General features: G+C 51.2%; 1 protein-coding gene across 1 annotated transcript in view; it reads left to right on the top strand.

The window, feature by feature from the left end:
* Window positions 1–15,666, top strand: part of MYT1L (myelin transcription factor 1 like) — a gene marked incomplete at both ends in the record, with an annotated part of 127,913 nt that overhangs the window by 26,626 nt on the left and 85,621 nt on the right. Inside the window, 1 exon segment of the mRNA XM_080710960.1 lies at window positions 1,813–2,204. Coding sequence (XP_080567086.1) covers window positions 1,813–2,204 — 392 coding nt within the window.

Genomic DNA, 15,666 nt, shown 5'->3' with positions numbered 1-15,666 from the left:
AGTTTCCCCTTCCACTCCACTTAAGGTACTTCTGACTTTATTTTCTGTCACTGGACACAAGTAAATGTTGTGAAGCCCGAGGATAACAGTTAGCATAATTCTGTGAGATAAGTCACCACTGGCTCTCGGGCCTGATAGCTACACTGAGAATCACTTTACGGACACAATCTGGAAAAATTACAGGAGGTAATTTTTGTCAACAGAAGACTATTGAGCTGCTGTGATCTTCTTCGTAATTGTTGTTTCCTAATTCTTGAAAGTTTCAACTGCATGCAAAAAAAACCAGAACGTGGTCTTATCGCAACATCCAGGCAGTGCCCCTCAGGGGAGTGAGTGACTAGAGGGTAGAGCAGGGGAGGAGCATGAGCAGCCTCAACAGCCGCAGACATCCAGGGCCACCTGGAGGCCTCCGGGCAGGCGTGGGAAGCCTGCTGCCTGCCCACAGCGGAGCCAGCTCTTCAGTACCGCCCTGCCCCCAGGGATGGGCGATTCTACACTGTGGCATGCAGGATATGGTCTCCAGAATGACAAGGCCATCTTGATGCCCCGTTATGTCCTTGAACGTTCACCCCCAGAGTGGGCCTTCCCGCAGTCCCTGCCGACACGACTGCCTGCCCCCTGACGTGACCCTGGCCCTCCACGAACCTCCCTCTGCACCTCACTAGCATATGTTAGTGGAGTGCTCACACGTGAGCGGCCAAGCCCCCAAGCCCCGCTGGACCAGAACGCCAGGGTCTGTCCTTTCACTTCTGCATCTCCTGCCCAGCACGGGACCCCACATGGCGGAGGCCCCCAGTGAACACCACTGGGGCTCAGGATGGAAAGGCCACTGCCCTCCCAGCTCCAGGCCCAAGTCGCCCAGCTGCCCAGCCAGTGCAGCCCCCACCAGGAGCACTGGGCCTCTGCCACGCCCCTGTACTCTTTGTACCATTCATCAGATTTCCAGAAATAAAAATAAAAAAATGCTCCGTTGGCAGCAGGGCTTGAACATTTTCCTTCTCTCAAGGAAAGATGGCAAGTGTGCCCTCAGCTGTGCCAACTCCACGCTGATCTAGGCGTTATTACCAAATCACTGATGTCATTCCCTGGGATGCTGGCGATAGGCTGCAGCCACCCAGACCTGACAGTGCTGTGCATGACTTTAAGTGATACACTTCCTCCCAGCAACATCTACGGACATGCGTGACTTCGCTTCTTCAAGGGGGTTAATTCTGTCTGTAAGGTGTACAAATCCAAACATATAGAAAGCTTCCGCAACACACATTTCTATATGTTACATAAATATATGCATGTTGCTAGGTGTGCATACAATATCTTGTTTTAAATGTGCATGACACCTGGTGTTTATCTGATAAAATACTTAATGAATTGGCATTGCCACTGCATGATATGTATATTGCACAAATGTTTCATAAAGCATCCTCACGAATTTTACTAGGACCTCCACGTCCTTTGGAATTACAGTGATGAGGAGCTGGAACGCTCAGCCTGAGTGTTGATAGTAACTAGACAAAGGAAAGCCAGACACCTTCAGAATGCCATGACATTGGTAGCTTTGACATGTGTGGGAATGTGTGTGCCCCTTCCCCTCTGGTATTCACACTTAGGACAGGTGTGCTTGACCTTAAATATCTTCACTGAAGGCTCATCATTCTGATCTTCAAAGACAGTAACCCAAGTCTCTCTCTTCTCTCTCTCTCTCTCTCTCTCTCTCTCTCTCTCTCTCTCTCTCTCTCTCTGTCTCTGTCTCTGTCTCCTCTTTTTTCCCTCTCCAACTCTCCCTCTCTTCTCTCTTTCTCTTTTTTTAATCAGTGTATATGGTTGTCCCTTGGCTAAAAAAAGAAAAACCCAAGATAAACAGCCCCAAGAACCTGCGCCCAAGCGGAAGCCATTTGCAGTGAAGGCAGACAGCTCCTCTGTGGACGAGTGCTTTGAGAGTGACGACGGAACTGAAGACATGGATGAGAAGGAGGAGGACGACGAGGAGGAGTTCTCCGAAGACAACGAGGAGCAAGGGGACGAGGACGACGAGGACGAGGAAGTGGACCGGGAGGAGGAGGAGGAGATCGAGGAGGAGGAGGAGGAGGACGACGATGATGATGACGGGGAGGAGGAGGAGGATGACGAGGAGGAAGAAGAAGAGGAAGAGGAGGAGGAGGAGGAGGAGGAAGAGGAAGAGGAGGAGGAGGAGGAAGATGAAAACGGTAATCCTTAGATGCTAGCAAAGTGTTAGGTCTCGGTTGGGTCGGTTTCCTGTGTGAATTTCCTGTTCCTATCCACTCATGGCACCCTAACTGAGGGATGTGATCTGAGTAAGTCGGGTTGGTCGGGAGTGAAGAGACCAGCTGTGGGTGTGCCGAATTTAACCTTTGCCTTACAGAGTTTCTTTAAATTATCTCCTAGGCTATACAAGTTGTTTCAGTCAAATTGCTATTCAGATCGGTTGTCAAGCAATTTGCTGAGATATTTATGGTGTGCATGCTTGATTAGCTAAGCAAAATTTAGCAAGAAGACTCATTTGGCATACCTGGTGTTTAATTTCACATTTCCTCATGTGTCCTGTCCAAGAGTTGCTGGCAGAGCCCAGCCCAGGCGTGTCCCCGGCAGGGGCTGAGGTGGGACACTGAGCAGCACCTGGCACGGTGGCTTCTGTCTGCCCAATGTCAAAGCGCTACTTATGTGAGTGGCATGGGATCGAGACCAAGGAGCGACCTTGGGAGGATCCTGGGCTGGCTGCATGTGGCCATGTTTGAGATCCGTGTTTCTGGCAGGAGGTGTGCAAGACCCGGGCTGCTGTGCCGGGCATGGGCGCCTCCCACTCCCTTCAGACGACGAGCACTTCATATCCAGTTTTCTGTTAGGATGAGACTCAGAGCTGGCACTTTGAAGCCAGCCTTTCCCTTAAGGTCATTTCTCTTCCAGAAAGAAGTGGGGTTTTCTCAAGGGCTGCGAGCCACTGCTGGTTTCGGGTTTGCCTCGCAGAAACACTAAAGATGCCTTGCCAGTCTAATTCCAGCAAGTGGGTGCACGAAATGAGTGATGATGCCCAAACAGCTGCGTGGTCATGGAGTGGCCCAGCTCTGTCCACCTGGCCTCACCTGGGCCTGGGTGAGCGGCTGGGGGTCACATAGGAGGGCACAGGGCACCACCTCAGAACTCATAGCCAGCAGCTGCCCCGGCTGGGGAAAGGCACCGCCAGCTCCTTCTTGAGCTTTAGAGGATTCGGGTGAGCGGCGATGGGATTAGACGGCCTGCTCCCACTGAGACAACCCGGCTGCAGGCCCTTGGTGGGGAAGCCTGTGACTCGCTCCCTTTCAGATGCCTCTCATGCAGACCCCAAGTCCATAGAGCCATCAGGATCTGTGCCAGGTCCCTCCCCGTGGGGCCCTCCCACTGAGGCAGGTTCTCACAGGAAGCTAGGCTGGTTTCACTTCCAAGTCACAGGCCATCTCGCAGGTTCAGCCACTTAAGAAGCCCGTTCCTGGGGACTGTCCCTAGGGCCCTCTGTCCTGGGGATCGGGGCCCGTGGGGGAGGGGTTTCCACTGGAGCAGCCCCCACCCCCGCAGAAATCCAAGGCTGTTAGCCAACAGCACACCCTGAAGTTCCAGGACTGCATGCCAGGTGCCCCATAGCCCATGGGAGTCAGGAGTCTCTAGGAAGGTTCTAGATGAGAGCAGTGTAGGGCTGCATTGACCGAGCAGTGATTCCTCATGATCAAACACCTACTTATGTTTACTTTTTAAAATAAGGCCTTGAACAGAGGGGTGGGTCTGTCAGCCTCCTGTCTTCACACCCCCACTTACTGAATGCACTGCACTTTACCTTGGTGGTAAAATGTGAGCCCAGTTGCTATCAAGAAACGCAGCTCATGCTGTAGGAGAAGTTTCGGGTGAGCAGCGCGACGAGGGGGGCAGGACGCGAGCAGAGCCATGGCCTTCTGTGTCTGGCCACTGACTCCAAGCCAGTCCTCATGTCCCACTGACTCCATAGTTTGGTCTTGCCTGGGCCAGCAGCAGACTGCTCCAGGCTGTCATGCCTCATTCCCAGCACACAGAGACACACACAGAATTGGAAGCTAAAGGAAGAGCGTTCTAGCAGGGTGGCCGGGAGAGCCTTGGCACAGCGCCCGCCTGGCCGGGCACGGCCCTCCTGCGTGGAGTAGACGGCCGGCAGCCAGCGGAAGCAGGGCAGCAGAAGGCACCAGAACAGCCTCTGAGTGGGGCGGGAGCCCAGGTTGTAGAACGTCATTGCTAGTTCACCAGGGAAGCATTGTCCACTTCAGCCACCCACTGAAATTGGAGTTATTAGGAGGTTTTGTTTTCAATGAAACAGATTTATACAGATCAACAGCTTATTACCATAGGAGCCCACAGATTACAGAAGGAACATTATAACTTAGAAATTAAGTGGGACTTTTTCCAATTCCAAGGATCCTTCAGTGTTGCAGTAACACAGGAACCAACATCGTACTAGTAATATGTACTCCGTGTGGGTTGTGTTGACGTAAGGAAACTGGGGACGTGCCTGCTTCCACTGTACTGTTGGACTCGGTGGAGGCCAGGCCCTTCCCCGCGTCGCGGCCGCCATCACCTGCTGACACCAGGCCTTCTCATCGCCTGCTGATGCCAGGCTCCTCTTTGCACGTCTGCCTGCTCGCCCAAGCAACAGCAGAGCTGTCAGAGCACCTCATTTTCCATTCTACTAATCAACATCACATTTATCATGAAGTCGACCTATCATACACGCTGGCCTTCGCATGAAAAATTTTATTTTCAAACTGCATAGTAACGGTCCAACCTCACATTCATTAAACAAAAACTCCCTGTCCTAAAGGTAAGCAGGTTATCGCTCATTGGTCAAAGGTTATCTTACTAGCCCACTTTGTACATGTTGTGACAAGTGTTTTTTGGACCCCTGTGATTTCATAAATGTAAATTTAGTGGGTCTCAGTGCCCACTAAATCATGGTTTATTGTCATATTCTACTTCACCAAAAAGAAGTTACTATTAATATATATATGCACATCTATCTTGTCTGCGTGTGTGTATATATATATAAGCACAACAACATGCTTTCTGTACCAGAGACGGCTGAGCTCGCAGCCATCTATAATGCATAGCCTTCCCTACATCGTCCACTTCTGAAACACTTGGATCAATACAGGAAGTCTTCTCTCTCTGTCCCCCGTGGAGTCAGGACTGTCATGGATACTTGGACTTGGTAGGATAGTTCCGGTGACCACTGGGATGGCTTGGGGAGGAGCAGGGACTTCTTCTGGTGTGGATTGTCAGGGCTGTCGTGGACAGTTGGACCAGGCAGGACAGTTCTGGTGACCACTGGGATGGCTTGGGGAGGAGCAGGGACTTCTTCTCCTGTGTGGATTGTCAGGGCTGTTGTGGACAGTTGGGCCAGGCAGGACAGTTCTGGTGACCACTGGGATGGCTTGGGGTGGGGAGAGCAGGGCCTTCCTCTCCTGGTGTGGATTGTCGGGGCTGTCGTGGACAGTTGGACCAGGCCGGACAGTTCCGGTGACCACTGGGATAGCTCAGGGGGGAGCAGGGGCTTCTTCTTCTGGTGTGCTCGTCCTTTTCACAACCCCACCCATGTCAATTAGCATTGATGAGCGCTGGCATTCTTGTATCTCGCTCTGAGGATGAGTGGGTTGTTTGAGGAAATCTGAATAATTCCGTGGCGAACCTTCTCCAGCGTGCCACGTGATTGCTCGAGGCAAGGCAAAGCCGCTGACCAGAGGCGGAATAGGAATGTGACGTAGAGTCAGAATGGGGAGGGCTGCTCCTGCCAGCTGAGGGGGACGGGATGAATTGACGGGGACGGGCTGGTGAGTGGACTTCATGCTCGGGCCCTCCCCACCAAGTCCTGCGTGCAAGCATACCTTCCGCTCTGCAGCAACTCTCTTTCTGTAAATGGAGTACCAGGCCAAAACCACACTGCATGAATTCCTCCTGCAGAATCATTTTTAATGGTAGAATTTCCTGGGGTGTGCTCTCTTTCATGCGGGGTGAGGCACTCAGCCCCAGGTCGCCAGCGCAGCCTGATAATTTGGATCGACAGGCCCCGGTGTTGGTGAGGGAGGGTGGGAAGATGGGGCTGAGCGGTCTGTGTCATGGCCTCCGAATTCCCCACCGTCCCTTCAGGATGCTGCTCTCCATATTGATTAGCCAATTATCCTCTTCTCTCCTGCTCAGGGAAATGTCCCTGATGAGAGAAGCAAGTTGAAATGCAGACAGACTGTGAAAATCAGAATTAGCCGACCGGTTTTCTCCTGCAGTCAGCAGAAAAGGCAGTGAGTTCTGAGACCAACACAGAACAAAGATGATATGTTTAGTATGCGAGCTGCAACTTGAGAAGGATGTGGACACGGCTGGGAGAGAGAGGATGGTGGGTTTTCATCATCTGAAAATTAACCTCTCCTGCATCCACGAGAGCACTGTCGACGGATGCTTAGGACGCAGGCATGTTAGGTGGGGGCACTGTCGCCTGAGAACGACTGACACTGTCGCTCTTTCTAGGGCCCGGGCTATGATACAAAGTTCCCTTCTTCATGCAAACTAGTTTTTCATAATTATAAATTATAATTTATCTCACATTCCATGAATGTTCAGGTACTCGGATACAAACCAGAAAACTTGCTGAAAATGTAACGTCATCTGTATTTAAGATGCAAATAGCATGCATAAAGTACGGGGGAAATCTTATTTACATAATATAAAAGAACAAGAACGCGAGCTGATAGGTCTAAGATGATCCTGCTCAGCTTTTGGGGGTCCACTTTGGAGAATGCGCAGCTTACGCGAGATGTCCTGTTACGTTTTACTCCAGGCGAGTTGTGGGATGTCTAGGAAGCACAGCACAGTGGCCGGGAGGAGGTGTTTCCTTCAGGCTCGGTCCCCGCCCCTGTGAGCAGCCACTGGCCTCCCTGGGCCTCCGCTTCACACCAGATCCCAATTTTGCTCCCTGACTTGTTCGGAAGCCTTAAAAGGATGCAATTCATAAAAATTCTTGAGAGGTAGAACAACTGCGAAGTGTGGCGCTGTGCTTGTGGCCGGGCCGACTCGCAGGCCCGCGGCCCCTGTTCTCCGGGCAGTCGGTCACTCTGGGTCAGGGCCACGTCTGCATGGAGCAGGCGCCTTCCGTCTGCTAGAGCTGAGGAGAGCCAGGCCCCAGCGTGCGCCCAGAGGGCCTTTAAACGCTGTGTTTTCTGTGTCTCCAGAGGGCGCTGGGGTGAGAGAGGGGTCTTTGCTTGTTTTGTTTCTTACAAAAACTCATCAAGGGAGTTGTACAGAACAGTCTGGAAGAGCGTACACACGGGGAGCGGAGTGCGGCTCTGCACCGGGTACAGTTAGAAGTCGAGCGGGCAGGGGCTTTACAGACCTGGCCAGAGGATCAGATTGCTGAACTGTTGCCCCAGGGCGACATCTCTACAGGCTCCCGAGAAGCAAGTCAGACTGCTCTGTCAGGGACAAAACAGGGCTGACCGGAGTGAAGACAAGGGCACCAAGTCCCCTTCAGTCTCTCCCGAGCCAACAAGCTCCAGTGAGCAGCCACGCTCCCTCCAGGCCCACTCTGCAAACAGAAAGGCCCGGCGCCCAGACTCTTCAGTGCCTTGGTTTAGGACTGCACAGCAAGAAATGCAATCTTGCTCTGAAGGCCAAGCAGTGCTCAAAGTCGTCCAGGTAATTTAGGAACCCATCTGTGAGTGAGAGACAGAGACAGAGACAGAGGTGAGATTGGCAAGCATGTGTCAGTCACTCTCCGACAGCTGTTTGGTGGGAGGATGTGACTATTCTACTATTCTTAAATTCCCAAATTTGAATAAGCCAGATACCTAAAATGTCATGAAAAAGAAAGGCCTCAAAACTTCATGAATACATTAAATTTCATTCACTTGTGTTCCATTACTTTAGGTCCCTGGTGAATCAAAAGTTTAAGAAAGAAAAATCATTCCTCGTTTCTAAGCTGGAGTCTGTGTGACTTAGTTCTCTGGTGGAAACTTACTTTTCCTGCGGCTTCCCTCAGCTTAATGGTTAAGCTTTTAAGCTGGCAGCATCTAGGATCTAGAGCGCCACTCCCCTTCAGACCAGGGAACCTCCTGCCCCTTCCACCTCTGCCTTGTGGTCCCCTAGACAACCGCAGACCCAGCTCTGGACATGAAGGGACAGCTGGCACCCTCCAGAGGCAGAGTGTGTGGCAGACAGGACACCCGGGGACACGCGGGCGCTGCTCCCTCTGCCCTGCCAGGGCAGTGGCTTCCCATCTTCAAGGACCAGGGAAGAAGCCTTCCCCTCCCTGACCTCATTCTGTCAAGCCAGTGTGGATTGAACAAGCCCTGGCAGGCCCAGCCTCCCTCCTGGTGTACAAGATGCTCCTGGGGCAGCCTGCACAGCCCACTGGCTTCCTTCTGAAGTCCTGAGGTCAGCGGGCGATGGCAGGCTGGGCCTCTGCTCTCTCAGGTTCAGACAGTGCAGAGCCAGCCTCCAGCCCAGGCCCAGGAAGCCCTGCAGCATGTGATGGTCTGCAGGTAGACTTTAGATAAAATGGATGTCCCATAGACTACAAGTAGATTACACAGGCGTGTGTTATAAACCTCACAGTTGAACTTGGCTCTTAAGACCATTAGTGGTCTGGTGAGAGAGCTGCGGGGCTTTCTCCAGAGTTTGCTTCAGCTTGAATACTCCTTCTAGAAACGCCAGCACTTAACCTGGCCGGCGCAGTGGCTGACGGGACTTCTAACCTGTCTCTTCTCCTGGGTGGCCCTCTTTCTCCAACCTCGGCTTCCCACGTAAGGCGGTTCTTGTGAGAGGCAGTGAAGCGAATTCCTCTTGGGCTGCTGCTGTCTTAGCCAGCACCCTGGGAGTGTGCGAGCGCCTGGCCTGAGCACTCGCCTTGGTTCACCTGTATGCGAGGGCAGGGCCCGTGGGCCAAGTTGGTAGGAAATGCTAGATGATTCACAGACCATGCCCGGGCGGAGGGAGACACAGCCGCTGCTCCCCGGTGCACTGGTTCACCAAGACAGAGGCAGGCGGCGGCTGCACACAGGCACAGGGCAAGCAAACTCAAGTCTGGTTGTGCCTTCTCCTGCCAGAGAAGTAGGTCACGCTTCCCAGCATGCAAACATTGTGCTAAAGAGAACAAAGCCCAAAAATAACCACAGAGGAACCAACACCACCTAGAAAACAGGCTGGGATATGCTTTGAGCAACTGCCAGCGATACACCAAAACCATGCCCCGTACATAGCACAAACAGCACTTAGACAAACCAGAGAGGCTTCTGTGTGAAGGAGCAACACCCACCACAGGCCCCCGACACGTGTGCACACATACACATAGGCGCCCTCCTGCTTCAGCGCTCTCTCCCCGGGGGGGACAGGGTGAGGCCTGACCCTAGGGATGCAGTCCTTACCCAGCAGTCACCGGCTCTCTCCCATCAGAGAACGAGCCTCAAGACGCCCTAGCACGCGAGGCCACGGCAGGGTGCAGCTTCCTCCTCAGAGTAAATGCAGTCATGGAGTGGATTGCCCGTGCCGTGCTCCAGGGAGGAGATGTCAAATGAAACACGCTCATGACACACACACCCTCAAACTGCACTCATCAGTTTACACAGTGCGGGGAGATTGGCACCTCCCGAAAGACAAGGTTTCCTCTTTCTTTGTTTAAAAATGTCCCAGAGAGCCAGGCATGAAATCCCAGTAATTGGGAGGCTGAAACAGGAGGGTCACAGGTTCGAGGTCAGCCTCAGCAAAATAGCAAGTCTCCAGCAACCTAGCAAGAACCTGTTTCAAAAAAGTAACAAAAAAAGGGCTGAGGTGTAGTTTAGAGATAGAATGCCCCTGGGCTCAATCTCCAGTACCAAATAAATAAATATAAAAATGTCCCTGCTAATGCTGTTGTTGTAAAATATAAAAAATATATATACCAACTATCAGTCATCCATTTTAAGCAACTTTTAAGAGGAATTCTGTGAATTTTCGTAGTATATAAGAGCAACTGCCAGCGGCCCCTCCAACCACCTCCAGCAGCAGTCCCCTCCTGCCTGGCACTTGGTCAATACCTGTCCCTCCACAGCTTTGGCTCAGATGTGCGACTTGCCCTTGAAGCTTTGGGGTTGTAGAGGCAGCGAATGGCAGGGACACTCTGCTGTTTGGAAGAGTAAAAAATTAACAGATGAGGGTAAAATTAGATCATGATGGATTCTACTGAGCAGTAAGACACAGATGAATTGCCAAGGAAAAGAAGCCCCCGCAGGGCTCCAGTGCCTTGCTGAGGCAGGTTGCCCCATGCCCTGGGACGGTGCTCCTCACTCACACTGAAGCTGAAGGGCCAGCTGAGGACTCCCAGAAGCAGCTCTCGCAACTAGGTGTCCTGCGTCTAGAAAAGACCTGGTTAGTCCTGGGATGGGAGCAGAAGTCAACCCTCCTCTCCATGTGGCTGGCATCTGTGTTCCTCCTGAACTCACTCAAACAAGGGTGTTAAGGTAATGATGCTTTGCAGCCCTCAGAATATGAAACCGGGTGCCTGAGCTAGCCCTGCATTCAGTATTCAGAATGTCCAATCAAGGTGCTGAGATAGCCCTGCTTGGCCATCCAGTCCAATTCCCACCTGGTTTCCTGCCCACTCAGCTCCCTTGTGATTCGTAGGCACCTGAAATGATCACCCTCAGCTCTCCTGGATCTGAGTCCAGAGACCAGGACACACCGGATTTCCTAATCTCCTCTCCACACCAGCATGGACCTAAGCTGCATGAATCAGAAGCCTGGTAGGTGGCAGCCTAGCTAGGCTGGCAATCCCAACACAAGTTGCCAAGGCTGGTGATATAAATATATCTTCAATTCATGCCAAACCCATGAGGAGTATTAAAGGGAGGGGAAAAAAACAGACAAATGCTAGGAATGGCAGCAGAAAGCTTCTGAATGGTTGCACAGAAGGGATTTGTGTTGTCTACTAAGGAAGAACCGAACATCTAGCTAGCTTGTCTGGACCACGCCCACTAGGTTCCCAGTGGGTGAGGGCTGTGCAGTCGGGTTGCTATGGAAACAGAGGCAGCACTGGAGAAGTGAGGCGGCGACACCTCCAGCATCCCAGCATGGCATCTCCCTTCTTCACAGTACCTGACAGAGAAGCCATCCACCTCTGTGGCTGTGTTGCGCTCAGGAGGAGTGGTAGGTGCCAGCGGGCCTTTTCTCAAGTCCTCATGAGCATTAGTGAGGACAGATAGTTCTCCACCCACCGTGGGACTGGGTGAGCCGGGCTGGTTTCTGTGCTTACCACACACAGACGTGCACCGTACACTATGAGGGACCTGGTGCACAGAGCACGTACATGGCATGTGCCGCTTCTTTCTCTCCTGTCACTGCAGCTATCGTCAAAATATCATCTGTTGATCAGCTCTGGTATATGATCACATTCTGGGTTTGCAGGTCAGGAGTATATCTTGTTCTGTTCTTTCTTACAGCCAGAATCTTTCCTAATGTGGAGCACTGGTGTGCCTTCTCCGGCTGTGCCTTCTACCCGTGAAGCCTGTAGTGACTTGTGCCCTTGCTGTTTGTTCTGTCGCACTTTCTAACTCAGTTGTGTCTCTACTTGCTCGTGGCCCATGTTAGTGACTAGAAATAACAGTATCGCAGTTGGGTCCAGATCTTGAATGAATCCAAAGCTATGTCTCAGATATGTTTACTCAAAAGCCAGTGCTTCTGTTTATAAAGCTGAGTACACAGAGCTGTAACCACACCAGACCTAGAGACGAGGGCAGAGGGAAGCACTCTACAGTACTCAGACATTTTGCTTGGGAAAATCTTTTGGCTGTCTGATTGTATCTGGGGAGCTTAAATAGTTTGTAACCATCTGACTCAGGGGAGATAATTCAGGCCTTCAACATTTTTTAAAAACTCCTGGAAATTTAAGCTGCACATGTAATAGCAATCAAATGAGGGCTTTAGTTGGCCAGTGGAAGCCCAGGAGGCCTGAGCTTAGCCACTGAGTCGCCTCTGCTTTCTTGGCCCAAGTTCATCTGGAAGTGGCTGGACAGATCGTCTCCAGTTTCCCTCAAGTATGAAAACTGCAGTTTCCCCAGGGGAAACACCTGGGGTCGTGCCTGAGACAGCTGACCCCTCTTCATGGTCTGCCCCTGTCACTCTGCTGGAGGACGGATCTCAAATGCAGAACCACAGAAGGAAAACTGAAATGCCACGTCCTTCTCTAAACCTCAGAGTAGTACTTCAGTTGTCTGAAAAATGTTTTTTTCTTCCTCTGAGAGTGTGTGTGGCCATTGTGTAACAGCCCCGTGCTGCAGAGCCGGCTCTCCAGTGCCCTGGGGTATTGGCAGTCCACACTGCTGGCCCTGGCCAGCATAGGCTGCTGAGCTGAAAGCCCTGCTAGCCCAACAGCCTTGCTTGTCCAGCCCTGGGAACTGAAAAAAATTATCACAAATATATTCTCTCTTTAAGAGAACATTAATCACCGAATAGAAACTGGTAACATTGACTCCTGACATTTTTATGGCTTTTATTTTGTGGGTTGTTTGTGCCACATTTTAATCCCCGACTGGCACAGAGAATTCTGGCAAATTCCATTTCTCTAAGCCCATGTCTACCTGTGACTCATTTCAGTATCAACCTCAGGAAAAACATCTAAAAACAGGAAATTGGCCCAATAGAAACTTGCTGCATTCCCAAGTCTAGACCATACGAGGTCCAGCGCACACTGAGAGCCTGCTTTCTCAAGGCCTGGCAGACTGCTCCTCTCTCCTTATCTACATAATCAAGACTTGACTCAACTTAGAATGTGTTTTGATATAGTTAAATACTGGCACCTGGAGGAACTCTGCTAGCCTGTAGGGAGCTTTGGCCATGCACACCGCTTCCAGCAGCTGTTCCCAAGTTCACTGCTGTAGTCGGAGAGCCTTAAGTGGCACTGTTAGTAGACGGAGGAACACCAGGCTATGCAGGAGGCTGGATCTTCCTCACATGCGATTCCAGTTTCCTTCCACAAATGGGCTGGTATCCCCAGGCACCTACATTGGGTATTGAAATCACAGTAAGACTAGGTACTGGGTATGGCAGGCACGTGGGACGCATTTGGAGTGCAGAGCACTCACTGCTGATAGATTCCTGCCAGAGCTGCCCAGCAAGGCTCCCGCAGATGCAGGTTTATTGCCCTGCTTGCAGATGAGCCTGTCCGAGCCCTGAGAGGTCAGGTCATCTGTGCACACAGTTAGCAGGCAGCAGAGCACTGACCGCGGTCAGGTTCTAGAGCCTCTGGTCGCACGTCATCGTCCCTGACTATCAAAGCGGTGTGTGCAGTGTGTGCCCGCTGTCTGTCCGCGCTAGCGCTGACGCTGGTGCGGCCCTTCCTTACGTGTTCTCAGCTCCATGCGCTAGAGTGGCCGCTGGGCTGCATGAGGAAGTTCGTCCATCTTTCTTTGCCTTTCTGGGAGAAGGTAATATGAATGAGTGGCCAAGATTAGCAGACATCTGATTATAAAAAGGTGAGACGGACTCCTGTGGCTGAGATGCAGCAGGAAAAGGCAGGGGCAGATGGGGAAGCTAATCCTGGACTGGAGGGTGGCCACTGACAGTTATAGGCAGCACGTTTGGTGGAAGGTGGGGATTTCCTGAGACATGGGCCGTGGTCTGTTTGCAAGCTCAGGCGTTCCCCTGGCCTCAGGAGCTGCACGGAGGTGAGACAGGCATTGTGCCAGCTCAGCCCTGTCAACGAACCCCTCCTCCAAATTCTTCAGGACAATATTGTGAGTGCCATAAGAGAATTCATGGGGAGAATCAGGAAAATGATCAGTCTTACCTGGCTCTGGTTTCTTCTTTAAGTCAACTTCTAAAATGCTCCACCAGCCTCATATGTTTTCAAATGACAACTAACAGATTCATCGTGTGGTCAGTCCTCCACAGGCACAATGGCGCGGGCTATTGGCCATTGCCATGGTTACCAGGCAGTGGCAACAGGTCTCGGTTATCCCAAAGAAGGTTCTCTAGGCACAGCCCTTGGGTATAACTAAATGCATGAACTGAGAGGAGAATATAATGCTTATATTTTCAAAAATTCATGAAGTTGGGTTGACTTAGTTTCTAAAGCTTGAACCCAGCCCTGTGGCAAAGTGTACTGGAGATAAACGGTGCCTACTGTTTCTTATTGTGTCCTGGGTTTGTCTCCTCTCCCGTTGGCTGCTCTCTGGGGATACATGTAGCCTTATAATCAAGAAAATGACTTGTAGGAATTGCCCCAAAGAGAGACAGTGTCTGTTTGACCCAGAAATGCTCTTTGACTAATCTATGGAGAATCTGGCTTGCTGGCATTTGGGAGGTGTGTCAGATCTTAAATATTTGTTGTGTGACACACCTTCCAAATGCTATGTTGAGTTCTACATCATTTTTCACTAACAAAAACCTTTTTCTGCAAAACATTCATAAAGAAAGGACCATAGGTCCTTATCTCAGCGCTAGTCAGCTGCCATTTTCTCTCAACCAATATGCCTCATCCCTTCAAACCATTATTAAACGCTCGACATTCTTCTCACTGTGGTGTTTCAATTGTGGAAACAAAAACCAGATGTGAAAGTAGCTTGCAGACAGCCAGATCCAACCTAAGGGGAATGTGTTGGAGAACCCGTGTGTTTTTGTGTGTGTGTGTGGTACTGGGGTTCCTGGAAGCCCTTTTACCTCCAGGCTACACTCCCAGGCCCATTTTTATAATTTTATTTGGAAACATGGCCTCTTAAGCCAGTGCAGCTGGCTTCGAACCTGCGTGATCCTCCTGTCTCTGCCTCCCAAGCACGGGGATTACAAGTGTGCACCACCGCACCCGGCTGAGTCCATGTATTATTATTATCCATATTTTACAGTAGTCATTTTGCAACTCCAATAATGACGCTATGGTGAACAGTGCCCAAATCCCAGATGCCATTGCAGTGTTAGCCCCGTATGTTTCTACGAAGCTGAGGGATTTAACATCAAGCATGGTCTTTTTGAAAGAGTTTCTCTAAATGCTTTTGCGAGATTGAGTACGTTTATTCTCACATTATCTCTTCCATCTCCCCCAGTTTCCTTGAGGCTGTACTGTAGATGAGCATAACAATACTGTCTGGCAAATATGATGCTGTATTGCCAGCGTGACAGGTGCACCGACTCATCCCAGCCTGACTTTTAGACATCTGGTCGCTGTGCCCTTCCCTCCCTACCACACATGCACTCCCAAACCTGCGGAGACAGCGATCTGGGAGTCATAGAGCATCAGATTTACCTTCCACATGCTAATTATGGAATCCATGATGCTTCCTAATGTGTCAAGACACCTTGCCCAGAAGGGGTCAGACTCACAGTCAGTCTTGATGAGCCTGTGTGCCTAATGGAGGCTCCCCGTGCCCTTGGCACGGCTGCGTGCTTCCTTGGAAACCCAAGGCTTCCTTCTGCACCGCCTGAGTATGACTACAGAAACAAACCCTTTGGAAGTGATTTCTGGGAACATCTGCATAGGAGTGGGCAAAAGGCAGGCTTGTGAACTCTCAGAACGCTCAGTGAGGGGCAGAAGTAGCGTGCAAACGCAGGGCTGTCAGTAACAGGCCAGAGCCGACCACCAATCACCCGCAGGTTCCAGAAGTCACATATATTTTAGCCTATGTTTACCATGTTTGCTGGTTG

Source organism: Muscardinus avellanarius, assembly GCF_963383645.1.
Source record: "Muscardinus avellanarius genome assembly, chromosome: 15".
Lineage (NCBI taxonomy): Eukaryota > Metazoa > Chordata > Mammalia > Rodentia > Gliridae > Muscardinus > Muscardinus avellanarius.
This window is presented reverse-complemented; position numbering and strand designations above follow the sequence as displayed.